The sequence below is a fragment of the Toxotes jaculatrix genome, chromosome 5 (assembly GCF_017976425.1).
Source record: "Toxotes jaculatrix isolate fToxJac2 chromosome 5, fToxJac2.pri, whole genome shotgun sequence".
NCBI classification, from domain to species: Eukaryota; Metazoa; Chordata; class Actinopteri; family Toxotidae; genus Toxotes; species Toxotes jaculatrix.
Genome location: NC_054398.1, coordinates 17,732,579 through 17,745,742, shown reverse-complemented (window position 1 = coordinate 17,745,742; position 13,164 = coordinate 17,732,579). Strand labels below are relative to the sequence as shown.

Here is a 13,164-nt window from a genome sequence, read left to right as displayed (position 1 = left end):
ACAGTCCTGAATTTGTCTCTTATGTTTCATAACTGGATTATTAACAGTTATGCATCAAGCATCCTTTCAGTGTAGTGGTGAAGGATAAGTAAAGTTTTACATACTGCTGGGTAGTTTATTCTGTCACAGTGCATCATATTTATTGGTTGGTCATATGTTTTGTATGTGAATTACTGATACAACACTGTAAAAACCTTTACCAAAACAATAAATATTGCTCAAATAAAGTATTGGAGTATTGAAAAAAGGGAATTGGTAGTAGAAGTACAATGGCTGAATCAGCAGTTTGGAAATCCAGTGTCACACTGTGAACTTTGTGGGAAAGAGATTTACATTTGTAAAGCTCCCACCACCGAACATCTAACAAGGTGAGTTTAATATTAATATCAAATGTTAATTTAACATGTAAGTTGTGTGCGTTTAAACTGATGGTAGTTTAATAATGGCTTCAAGGAATTATCTAACTCTAAACCTTTTGTTTATGATGAATTTAAGTTTTCATATTGACAACGAATGGGCTTTTATTTACTTGTTTATTTTCATGTTGGTTTGTTCTCTGAAGCCTTAATAGCCTGCGGGTATTCTGCTGTGAATAGTAATGAACCTGTTCAGTCGTTCCATTATGGACCTCGTGATGCTTTCAAACTGTAATTTAATGACTCAAAAGAGCAGAAGTGATGTTTTTTAACAAATGTCACAGCCGGTGCTGCCTGGTAGGTGTGGGATGATCCAGTCTCAGCCGAGCTCAGTGAGTAACAGGCGGTGGAAGTCAGTGTGTCTGCCTCCATCTAGCGGTGGCTAAATGCCATTTTGCATCAGTGAGGAGGAGGCAACAAAAATATGCCATTCCACTGCACCTGACAAGCCATCTCGAGGTTGTCTCCTGTTTGAATGCAGCTGCTGAAACATACGGGAGACTCTGTTTATTTGTTGACTCTCGCCTCGCTGAAACTGACTGAACGGAGGATTAAAAAAAAAAAAAACAAATAGGTGGAGGCTGGAAAGATACATGCTGTGACACCAGCAACAGGTAGAGTCGCTTTTACATTCCTTAGCTAGTAATACGACAAGCACGCTTGTTCCTAGAGGAAGTACGGAAGTTATCCGGTGACTGCTCAAGAGCCCTCATGTCATTATATAGTTTGACATATCGGTGAGCTTGACGAGCAGCTTTGGGGTCAGTGAATGGTGACAGAAGCTTTTATTATTATTATGGTTTTTTTTTTCTAAATCCGAGAAGTCGCATCTGCATTTAGCACCTCCTCATCATGTCCGGCCACAAGAGGCAGGTAGGTGATCTTATTCTTAAGTACTAATACAGAGATTGTATCTATACATAATGGAGCTGTCCTGAGGCAAGCTCCTACTTTTGTAATGTTACCTTAGGCCTGTCGTCTTTAACCCTGCACTTGTCTCAATAGCTCCAGCAGAGTCTAATCCAGTGCTGTACAAGACCCACCCTTACACAAATCAAGACTACATATGAATTTATTCGTCAGAACTAGGACTGAGCCTCATTCAGTTTCATAATGTTCAGATTGAATTTCTAGATGTGCCACACCTTCACTGTTCGGGCCTACATTGTGTGCGCTTTTCTGTGAGTGAATAGCACAGGTTGGCACGACGGTGAGTGCACATCAACATGCCATGCGGTTCAGTCAGGTTAGATTAACCCTCTCCTCTGACGGTCCTGCACAGTGAGTCAGGATCAGCACAGGTTTCTGTCACACCTCCATGTTATAGTTGGACAGGATTCTTTTGGAGATCATGACCTTTCGACACATTTTCACGTCTATTATTACATATCAGTGAAACCTAATTATCTCTGATAATAAACTCATTATACGTCACCCAAGCTTTCCATATAAGTTTAAAAACAAAACATATTATTCTCGATGTGTACATTTTCTGCAATAGCGTGGATGAGTTCTCCTTGTATTATTTTTATTTTTATTTTTTTTGTTTTCTAGCCCAGTATTGAGCTACTGGAATTCATGGGAGTGGTAAAAGAGAATGGTAATGAACAGACATCAATTCCTCCTGTGGTAAGATCATTTAATGTGTCCAATGTGAAACTATGCAGACTAGTTTTGGGCAGCCTTAATTTACAGATGAAGATTCATAAAATGTTTTGAAAGTCTGACTTTGTTGTATAATTTTTTTATACACAGCACACGCCATTATCATATGACTATGTCCTGGTTGCCAAAACAATTGATAACCAGGAAAGAGAGGCTTTCAAGAAGCAAACTGAATACATTGAAGAACTAAAAAAAAAGAACATGAGAGTCACAGTAAGTCTTTTATAATAAGCAAAAACGTGTCTTTAACGTTGCAAAGGATACACAATTTATTCATTCATATTGTCTTTTTCTGGTTAGAAAATTATAGATGATGATCTTGTCTTCTATGGGATACAAGCGCCTAAAGAAATTTTTGAGAAGTACAGGTACCTGCTCAAGGTGTCTGATGCTTGTAACTGGAGCTCAGATCAGAACTCTGTGCCTCTCAGCACCAGGTAAACAATACAGCCATAGCTATTTTTGTCATTTCAAACAACCACTCATGCTATTTGAAGCATGTGTTTTATATGATCTTGTCATTACAAATGCACTTGCTGTTGTGCAAAGGATTTTTAAAGCCTGTACATTTAGACAATACATTTCTGTTTTCAGGATAAGGATCGTCCACTTTATCTTGAACCACACCCCTATCCATTCAGGAGGTGAGAAAGACTTATTTAAAAATTCTGATCCTTCTCTTTTATTCTTCTAATATTTCATATTATTCCTCTTACCTGTTAATCTTCTCAGAGGGTCTGCGGGATCTCATGAAGATGAAGGTTTTTGAAGCGAGGTTCTGTTTACATGAGGTAAAATTCCTGAAATCTAAAATGAAACTGTTGTCTTTAAAGACTTTTCCTTGCTCAGCATCAATGTATTATCTCAGACTTTTAGAGATGTGATACTGTCACTCTATCTTTTTACAGCAGACAAATGAATAAATTAAGTCTTTAAATGAGACTTGAATCAAATTTTCCATAACATGAGATGTGAATGATTCAGTTAAACCATTATGCACCATTGTTTTCTCCATGGGGATCCACACATACTTATGCTAAAGGTAGTGACACTATTATCTACTAATACATCTTTGCTTTTCATCTGCTGCTAAAGTGTTTTGCTATTCTTAAGACCTTCCAACGTAATGAAGTGAAACTTGGCAGTGGCCTTCCAAAACAATACAGTGCTGCCAAATAAGTATTTGTTCACAGAAATCTTACACAAGTCATATTAATGCAGTGAGTCATCCAATACTGGGAATAAGTGGGCAGGCATATGTGTGTGATGGTACTGTACATTGCTTCATATGTACACTGTACATGTGGTTTACTTTATAACATCAAGGGTGAAGTCCTTTCACAAAATCAAATGTCCAGGAAATTAAAATCTAAAGAAGGATTACTCCAAATACGAGACAGCAATAATTTGGGGTATTTTTAATAGTATATATAAGCTAGTAATCTCTGTTATTATTCTTTTAATTTCTTTAGTATATATTTTTACATTGTAAGGTTCTGTTCCCAGAATCACTGTATTTTGTGTTAACCAGTTCATATAAAGCTCTTCATGTTGGTGTTTTCCTTTGATTTTTTTTTTTGCTCCTGCTCTCAGAAAAAGAAACAGCGAGAGCTGAAGGAGAACTGGGCACGATGGACAGCCTGTCTCCAAGGGCAACCCATAACTGCTGTCAGGTTTGGACTGCACACAACAGCTTATTCATTATTCTGCTTTGTATACAGTTGCAGATATTGCAGCTTTATTGTTTTCCATGTCATCTTACTGTGAAGTAGGTTCAAGGATTAACAAGACGGCAGCAAAAATGTCAACCCCCACGCATTATGCAGTCATTGTTTGGAATCATCATTTATCATTATGTACAGTACTTAATGCTGGTACTGATGAGAGTTGTCTGTGTCTTTAGATTCAGTTGAATACTGAGCAAGCAGCGGGACACAGTGCAAACAGGCATCATGCATCCATCCTTATTAAGTAAAATCTATGACATTTATGTTGTAAAATGTAAAATTTATAGATCTGTTATGTAGGAGTAGATGCTAATGTCCCTTAATTGTACACATGGGATGGTCAAATTGAATGGTACACTGACTGCATTTATAGCGCCTTCCTAGTCTATTGACCACTCAAAGTGCTTTACAATAACGCATTCATCCATTCATCCACCCTTTCATACACTGATGGCAGAGGCTGCCGTGGTGCAAGCTGCCCGCCTGCACAGTAGCAGTATGGGGTTCGGCATCATGTTCAAGGAGGAGGTCTCTGGAGAAGGTTGTTTCACTGATAGGTCCACAACACTTGCTGAGATTCATGGGAGATGTTAGGACAGCCTTGATGGTGAAGATCGCTCTGAATGCCTCCATTTCCCACGTCTCCAGGAGAACTTTCTCTTCTGCACTTCCTCCTGTCTCATCTTTTGCCCCTGTCTTGCCTGAACAAAGGGCTTTGCACACCTTACTGCTTCCTCCTGCGTCTCTGAGACAGAGTAGCCTTGTTCCAGACTGGTGTGCTGGCTCCAAGGCCAAGACATGGAAGGAGATACTTCTTGACTTGTTCGGCTTGATCTTCACCCATGCCAGCTCGATGCTCTCTTGAAGCCTTCTCAACAGCCATACAGTACACTTCCAGATATTGCCACGCTGTGGTGTAGTTTGCGCTTGTCACGTATAGCTGCATGTCCTAGAAGTGCTTGTGGTGGCCATTGGGACCCTGAAGAAGTCAAAAGCAGTTGGTAAGATCCCTTCTCTCCGGAATAACTTGTCAATCACAAGGTTTATTTGCAGATATCCTGCAAGCTTGTGAGCCACCATACTAAAGAAGACTTTGCCTTCAACGCTTAATAGGCTGATCTGGCGGAACTGGCCACTTTCTGATGAGTCCTTTTCCTCTGGGATCAGGATTCCTCCAGGATGCCTAACTTTACATATGAAGATACAGTGTGTTTGTTTATGTGTTAAGTTGTAAAAGTACAGCGTCATGTGTATGTCAGACACACCATAAAATACATGCATACAGAATACACAGAAAGTAGTACTTAATACATAATGTTACATGCAGGGTATGTGTATAATATTTGCAATATGAAATTGGCCAGTATTTATAAATTGTGTGTTTTTTTTTGTGTGTGTGTGTGTGTGTGTGTGTGTGTGTGTGTGTGTGTGTGTGTGTGTGTGTGTGTGTGTGTGTGTGTGTGTGTAAACGGATGTCAGGAACTACTTTGGGGAGAAGGTGGCCTTGTACTACCTGTGGTTGGGCTGGTACACATATCTGCTCATCCCTCCGGCTCTCATAGGAGTCGTTGTCTTCCTCTATGGCCTTGCCTTCTTCAACAGCTCACCCCTCATGTAAGTTTCTCCACAACTCCACAGTATCTGTGTTATTACAGAACATTTACACTGTAATAACTTAAGTTCATCGTGTTGTAGAAAGGAGGTTTGTGAGGCTGACACAATCATGTGTCCACTTTGTGACAAGGGATGTAAAGTTTGGCTGCTCTCTGACACCTGCACATATGCTAAGGTACATCATTGACTCACTATTAGACAGTTTAATTGTGTACTTGTCTGTTGGTCTTCACTGCTGCTAATGTCTGTTTACAGGTGAGCCAGCTGTTTGACAACAATGGCACAGTGTTTTTTGCGATGTTCATGGCAGTGTGGGGTGAGTTTTGTTTCTCTATATTAAATATTTACCCTTGTGTTGAAATTATGATATATTTTAAATACTCAGATCTATGCTTAAGATAGAACAGTGTGTTTTATCACAGCCATTAAAACTCATGCAAAAGCCACATTTAATGAAACTGAAAATGAGGTTGCAGAACTCTTCTTCAAGACTGTTTTTTATTCGCCTAAATGTCTTTGGCTACACGACAGCTTGTACAAACAAGTCTTTTATCTCCCTTTAATATATTTTATGCAACTGCCTGGATGTTTTTATTATTACTGAGAAACTGCCAAGGAGATGCCACATCACTGAGAGAACCTACTCGTCCTGGCTACTTTCATCCTAATCAGCCTGGACCATCTGGCAGTGGAGGTGGTCGAGCAGTCATCTATAAGAAGACATATAAATGCTCAATCATTTTGTTGTTCAGCTTTTTCTCTCTTGAGTACATCTGTGTTTGGTGGATTTTTACATTCTGACTGTCTGTTTTCAAATCTATTCACATGTCAGATTGTTACCATTTTTAGAAAAAGAGGATTTGGGAAATGGTGAGTAAAGTTTACTGGCACAGATGTGGGATGAGAGCAGTTAATCAGAACAGCCACTGCAAGAGGTGATTGCATTAGTATAGTGGAGGAAGTGTGTAAGGGAGGGGTGAGATAAAACCAAAGAATGCATCAGGGACAGAAAAGTGGAACATTGATATTACAGGACAGAATTTCCACAGCTAAATGGAAGTCCCCTGCCATAACTGTATGAGTTGAAAAACAATAAGAAATACCCCACAAGTTTGCATTAAACATGTGAAAGAAAATCAGTCACATGGTACAAGTCACCATCAACTGTACGGAAGTAGGGATCAGTTCTTGATTTTTTGGCAACCAGTTGAAGCTTTTGTGGACAAAACTGAGATAAAACTATTGGATCAAACTTCCCAAAACTTAACCCACAGTTGTTTCAGCACAATTACAGTTTTTTTGATTGGCCCTGTGTCAACATGATATAAGCAATAATTTTGGTTAAGGCTAAATAAGTTCATTTTTTCACATGTTCACTGAAAGAGTAATGCAAAACTGCTACCAAAATAAAATACAAAGAGGTGTTTCTGTTATTTAGCTTACCCTCAATGATATACATTAAATGAGATGGACAAAATAACAGAAACACCTGTCAGTTTACTTCAATATATTCAACATCATCACAAACTATGTCCTTCTTCAGTTGAATGAATAACTATGAAACAGTTTCAACTCAAACTGAACGTCATGACTTTCATGGAGGTAGGGTTTATTGCAGTGCGGTTGTACTAGACAACATTAGTTTTAGCTTGGTGTAAACTAATAATCTGGTAACTGAGCATTAGTCTCTTTTTTTCACAGCAACACTGTTTTTGGCATTTTGGAAGAGACATCGGGCTTCCTATGTGTGCGAATGGAAAGTGTCTGATTGGTGTGAGGAGGAGGTAGGATAACTGTTATATATTATGTTCCATTTCAATAATACCAGGTCAGTGCCCACTGTGGAATTCATGGCTATGTGTTTTTTTTTTTTTCTTTTAAATTCAATTGTAGGAGGAACTGATCCTGGAAATTGTTAACAACGTAAACTGTGAACCCAAGAAACATAAGCACTCCTACCTGCGCAGCACTTTAGTTTTGATCTGTGTCACACTTATGGTGGGTGACCGTTTTGCCACTCTTCACATATTTTAAACATATTTATAACAGTGTCAGAACTCTTATCTTAAGTGAGGTTAAAAATAATATTTTAACTAAGGTTAAAATAAAAATCAATATGAAGTGGGGCATGGTTCAGGTTTCAGGTTAAAAAATGTAATTTAGTTAATGGCATAGCGATACAAATGAATGTTTCTGTGTTTCCACAGATAATGGTGATTATTGGCCTGACACATGCCTTGGTGGTGTTCAGGGTGATTGCAGCAGTGCTCTTGGCTGAGGGATCATGGGAGTTCCTGAGCACCAACTCCAGCGCTGGAGCAATGATGCTGGGGGCCGTCCTTCATTACCTTATCATCACTGTCATGACACGGGTACACAGGTCTCTAAATGTACACCTCTGTGCCCTTTCAGTAGTGTTCTCTTTGACACTGACCTTGTCTTTGTCTCTGCAGATTAACAGGATTGTAGCCATGAAGCTCTGTGAAATAGGTTTGTTTCAGTTTTCTGTTTATTTTCAAATTTCAAATGGATGCTGTTAAACTCATGTTCAGGGGGATTTAAATATTGGCTCTAAAGCATCCTGTGATGTACAGCTTTTATGATTTTATTTAAAAATATAATGTGTTTGAGGGTAGAAATGTCTAAATGAGTGCAGCAGGAAGGCAGGTAATCAGGAAGCAGGAGAACAGACACTGATTTAAGACAGACTAGCTGCAGGTTCACACGGACAGTTTGGGTCTAGTGCACTACACCAGCTTGGCAACATAAATGATGTGGCAAAGAAAGATTGAAAGCTGTCCTCTATTCAGTAGCCTCTATCCAATGTTACAGAATCACAGACTTTGACTCACATACCTGATAAGTATGGCAGGTGTCAGGGTTGTCTCATTGTGAAAGAGTCAGCTGCTTATTTGTGTCATTTCTGCTAAAAGCAAATTATGTTTTAAAACAATGGCAGGAGAAACCCCAAATCATTTAAATGAACACTCAAAAAATAGCTACATATATGTATATGAACACTAAGTTTGCATATACAGAGCAGCAACTGCAGTGTCTTTATTATGCAGTATAAAGGCATTGTTCATGAGCAGGCATCTGGGTTCAGGGCTTAGGGTGGACATTGGAACTGGGTCACCATATAAGAGCAGTTGTAAAGATTTGTGACAGGTCAGGTGATATTCAGAGGAGGGAAGCATATTGAGGGCAGCTACAGGTCAGGCGGGGCATGACAGAAGGTAATCTATTACAGAGGATACACTAGAAATGTGAGACTCAATACAGCTGTGCTTTATCGTCAAAGAGCTTTATTTGATGGAGTGAAGTTCCTGTAGTTCATTGACTGGAGCTAATAAAAACTGACAGTAAAGATGACATAATTTTTCAAATGACATTAGATTTCAACACTCAGACAGTTTATCTTAATATTTTCTGCGCCAAACATACAATATTTAAGATAAATTATATGTAAACAGAGGAACTAACTATTTGAATTAGAAATTCTGTGTAGTAGAGCTCCAGTCAAGTGTGTGACACTGTGCCATCCACTGGCCAAATAGTGAAATACAGACACACTGACATGAGATCTGTTTTCACCAGAGAAAACAAGATCATTTGCTGCCACAGAGAAGAGTTTCACTGTCAAGATGTTCACTTTCCAGTTCTTCACCTATTTCTCCTCTCTCTTCTACGTGGCCTTTTTTCTTGGCAGGTAAGGACTTGAGACAGACAGGGCTGGCCAATACTTCAATATTAGTGTTTAATGACTTTTAGTGGTGAAATAAATGGTGATGTAATCACATTATTAATATTTTACAACAACGAACTAAAAGTGTCTTGTTTTTGTATCATACCTGACAGGATAAATGGTCATCCTGGTGGTTATGTACGAATCGCAGGGAAGTGGAGGCTTGAGGAAGTGAGTAAACGTTAATCTCTCATCCCACTTGTAACTGCTAAATTGCCAATTCTTTTACAAAAATATTGTATCTGATTTTATTCTCTTTTGTGCAGTGTCACCCTAGCGGATGTCTCACAGACTTGTTCATCCAAATGGCGATTATAATGGTACTCAAGCAAACCATCAGCAATGTCTTTGAGTTCACTGGCCCGTAAGTAGAAAACAGATTTATCATTAAATCATATACATGTCCAGTGTTTAATCCACTTTCCTAACACTGGGTTCCAGGCGTGTAGGTGAAAGCTGTCTCTTGTTTGTATCAGCTGGCTCTGCAGGTGGTTGAAGAGGAAAAGAACCCAGAAGCTCCAGAGGAAATGTGCCCACTGTTACCTGAAAGATGAATCAGAGGCCAAACATGGAGCTGAACTGTGTGATAATTGCAAACTCCGAGACTGGCTCAGCAACTACCGCCTTAATGATGTTGACTCCTTCAGCTTGTTCAATGAGTTCCTGGAAATGGGTATTTATTCTTCAGAATTCTTTAACAACAAAAACAGTAGACTGGTGTCAGCACATAATATTTTTTATTTGCTCTCTCCTCAGTGATCCAGTTCAGCTTTACCACTATATTTGTGGCAGCGTTTCCTCTTGCTCCTCTCTTAGCCCTTATTAATAATGTTATTGAGATACGTTTGGATGCCATTAAGATGGTCACTCTGGAGCGCAGACTGGTTCCCAAGAAAACCAATGACATTGGTGAGAATCACTGACAAACTAAGATAAATTAGTGTGTTAACTCTTAGTTGACAAAATGGCAGTTAAATAACCTGCAGGTCTTGTTTGCATGTTCGCTCTTCATAACAATCCTGCTTTCCCTCAGGCGTGTGGATAGAGGTGTTGGAGGCTATTGGTGTCTTAGCTGTCATAGCAAATGGGCTGGTCATTGGTGTGTCCTCGGACTTCATCCCTCGACTGGTCTACCGTTACCTCTATGGCCCATGTGCCAATGGCACAGTGACAGATATTGAGTGAGAATTTGCACTCTTTTAGAAAATATATTTGTCTTGCCATGTTATGCACAACTTTCTCTTTAAATAAATTCTTTTTTTTTTTTTTTCAAGCTGCATGGTTGGCTACATCAACAACACTCTCTCCATTGCACGAATGGGCGACCAAAACCTAAACAATGAGTTTTCATCTAATCAGATCCTCACTCCTGATGGTGTGAATGCCACTTACTGCAGGTTTGTTCTATTTTAATCATATTTTTGTTTAAAGCAGTGTTATCTTCTTTTGAGTGTTCACAGTACTCTCAGATGTTCTGTCATTATTCTGATAGTATTGCACTTTTACTGTTTCTGTGTTAATATACAAATAAAGTTTACATTCTTCCTAAAAATGGCTGCCCCCATTTGATCCCCACAGTTATCCACTGTTGATAAAAAAAAAAAGACATCAGCTAAAGGAGAAAACATCAGCATTCTTCTCTGTTCCTCTTCACAGCTATAAAGACTACAGGAGTAATGAGGACTACAGTCTTACCCCACAGTTCTGGCTAATATTAGCTATGCGCTTTGCATTTGTCATCCTCTTTGAGGTAAGCCATTTTGCACCCAGACAAAATAAGACACCGTAATTTTATGCAGCGAGAAAGAGACTACACTCAAAACATTTACCTCTCTGCTTGCAGCATGTCGTCGTCATATGCAAATTCATTGCTGCCTGGTTTGTACCGAGCGCTCCCATGCAGGTCAAGAATGACAGACTCTTTGATAAACTCAACAGACTAAAAGAGGAACTCAGGTGAGTGACAAATAGTATGTTGTTAGACTGGTGTGGCAGCTGGTTGCTAAAATAAGTTCAGTCTTGCTCATTAGTTCTCACACTGTGATACCATAACATAGTACATATATATGTAAATTCTCTTGCATTAGTTTCTGCTACTGAAAATGCAAAGTGAAGCTTTGCCTTTAGTGCCAGTTCTAACAAACTTTTGCTATATTTGTAGTGATCTTAGGGACAAAATAGGCTTAATCATATTTTGAATTTGGCTGATGTCTTTGGTTGATTAGCACTACTTACTTCCCAGTTAAAAGCCTATCTGTCCTTTTTTCACATGCCATTTTACTGTCTGTAAAAATCTAGCTAAGCTCAATCTTGATAAACCCTTCTAACGCTAGGAGCACTTAGTGTTCCCAAACAAACATTCACATTTCTTGTCAGAGCAGGAAATGCACAGGTGGAACTAATAACATTAATGATGACTCATGTCACATTAACCACTGCAATGCAGTGCCGCAAATTAGTGCTATTCTTAGTCGCATCTTTATTTAACAAGTCAAAATGTGTGCTGTAAAAAATGTTGTCTCAACACATTTTCAGTTGCTTCATTTGTCATATGAGCACACATACACATAATAAATGGCTGCACAATAGATATACATTACATCCAGAGTCCAGCATTACTCTAGAAAAACAAATAGAGAATAGTACTTTAATTTGAAACCAAATACTAAATGCCTGACTAAATGATGATTCATAAATATCGATGTGGTATTTATAGTTTGTAGCTCTTGTGTTTTTTCATATGAATGTAGCAGATTCATTTTGAAAAGTCTGTTTACTTCACTTTGGTCTTAGGCTCTTTGACAGACATGCTACAACTAACAAATCCTTGCTTTTATTTCTTGCAGGTCATTTGAAGTGTGACAGCATTCAGACACTTCAATGGGACACAGTTTTCCCTGAGAACATGAACCCAGTGTTGCCTTGTGCATTAAAGTGTCCAGACTATCAAAGTGTTGAGTCAACTTCAAAGTCATTAATTATCCCTGTGAAGAGTTCAGACAGAGGCCTCTCACTCTCTTTTATTGTTTGCATTCAGATGTTAAGTGCTGTCTATCTGGATTCTTATCCATGAAATGGACTTTGAAGACAGACTTCTTTTTCTTGGACAGAACAGGTGTACAGAAACTGATTTTACTGACCACCTCTATTTTCTATTTTAAGAATGCACTGACAACTTTCTGTTGGACCTCTATATTTGTGAATTGTATGTGAGTGTTTTTATGGAAAGCCTAAGGATAATTTATACTGCTACTGCAAATACAGTATCGATTGTGTGTTATGATGTTGCCTTATATTGTAAAAAGCGCTGTGATGATTGTTGCATTATTGCAGGTAGAATCTGATGGTGTCTTTTGTAAATCAGACACAGTGTTTTGCATTATAATATTTTATATTAATGAATAAATGAGGAAACTTTTGTCCTCGTGAAATGTCTTTTAAACTGAATTTGCCAAAGTACAGATTTCAGAGATTCATGCTGTAGCCATTTTGTCAAGTTTGTCTTTAGGGCTGAGGCTATTGAGGACACTGAGGTCGTGAATTTGGAGGATTTTATTTCTTTTTGTTTGCTTGTTTGTTTTTCTATAATTACATGGAAATCAGCTGATTCTTGTGTTTCTTAGTGTGATTGTTTGCACAAAATATTATAATAGTAAAATTTACATTGTAACCATTTATAAGGACACATTTGGGTTTCCTGGTTGTGAAAAAGCCCTTCAGCTGATTGGGCCGTTTGACTTACTTTCTGTAAATGGGCTGTTTGTAGTTTGGACTAAAATTCATTCATCAAGAACCTTCTAACACTAACAGATACAGACTTGATGATTAAAACCTTTTCTTAATTACATATTAACATTTATATCTGCAATATTCATTAGTTATTAGAAAGTGAGAAACACATGAGTACTGTCAAAAGATTAACAACATATTTAGCTGAATTTTAACCAAACAGAATAAACTCTAAAACGAGCCAACAGAATTTTTTGGCAACATTTTT

The 13,164-nt window shown here is 38.4% G+C and overlaps 1 protein-coding gene across 3 annotated transcripts; it reads left to right on the top strand.

Moving 5' to 3' along the window:
• The first annotated feature begins 889 nt into the window (after window positions 1-889).
• LOC121181845 (anoctamin-9) lies at window positions 890-12,774 on the top strand. 3 transcript variants are annotated; one of them, XM_041038027.1, is made up of 25 exons: window positions 890-1,030; window positions 1,241-1,289; window positions 1,971-2,045; window positions 2,172-2,294; window positions 2,382-2,518; window positions 2,676-2,725; window positions 2,814-2,872; window positions 3,675-3,754; window positions 5,288-5,422; window positions 5,504-5,597; window positions 5,678-5,738; window positions 7,124-7,206; window positions 7,316-7,420; window positions 7,630-7,794; window positions 7,876-7,912; window positions 9,020-9,131; window positions 9,281-9,338; window positions 9,434-9,531; window positions 9,644-9,840; window positions 9,924-10,076; window positions 10,201-10,348; window positions 10,442-10,564; window positions 10,824-10,917; window positions 11,011-11,123; window positions 12,014-12,774. In XM_041038027.1, the coding sequence occupies exons 2-25, from the start codon at window positions 1,269-1,271 to the stop codon at window positions 12,027-12,029; spliced, it is 2,337 nt and encodes a 778-aa protein (XP_040893961.1). In that variant the 5' UTR covers window positions 890-1,030; window positions 1,241-1,268; the 3' UTR covers window positions 12,030-12,774. The 3 variants fall into 3 exon arrangements, with proteins under 3 accessions (XP_040893961.1, XP_040893960.1, XP_040893962.1); XM_041038026.1 differs by having other exon boundaries at window positions 1,238-1,289; XM_041038028.1 differs by lacking the exon at window positions 890-1,030 and having other exon boundaries at window positions 1,057-1,285.
• Window positions 12,775-13,164: the final 390 nt, after the last annotated feature.

Excerpts from the sequence above, each read along its gene's own strand:
- LOC121181845 (XM_041038027.1), top strand. The coding sequence starts at position 1,269 with ATGTCCGGCCACAAGAGGCAG. Across the intron at positions 3,755-5,287 it reads CAACCCATAACTGCTGTCAG|GAACTACTTTGGGGAGAAGG; the intron begins GTTTGGACTGCA and ends AACGGATGTCAG. Across the intron at positions 9,339-9,433 it reads GGAAGTGGAGGCTTGAGGAA|TGTCACCCTAGCGGATGTCT; the intron begins GTGAGTAAACGT and ends TCTTTTGTGCAG.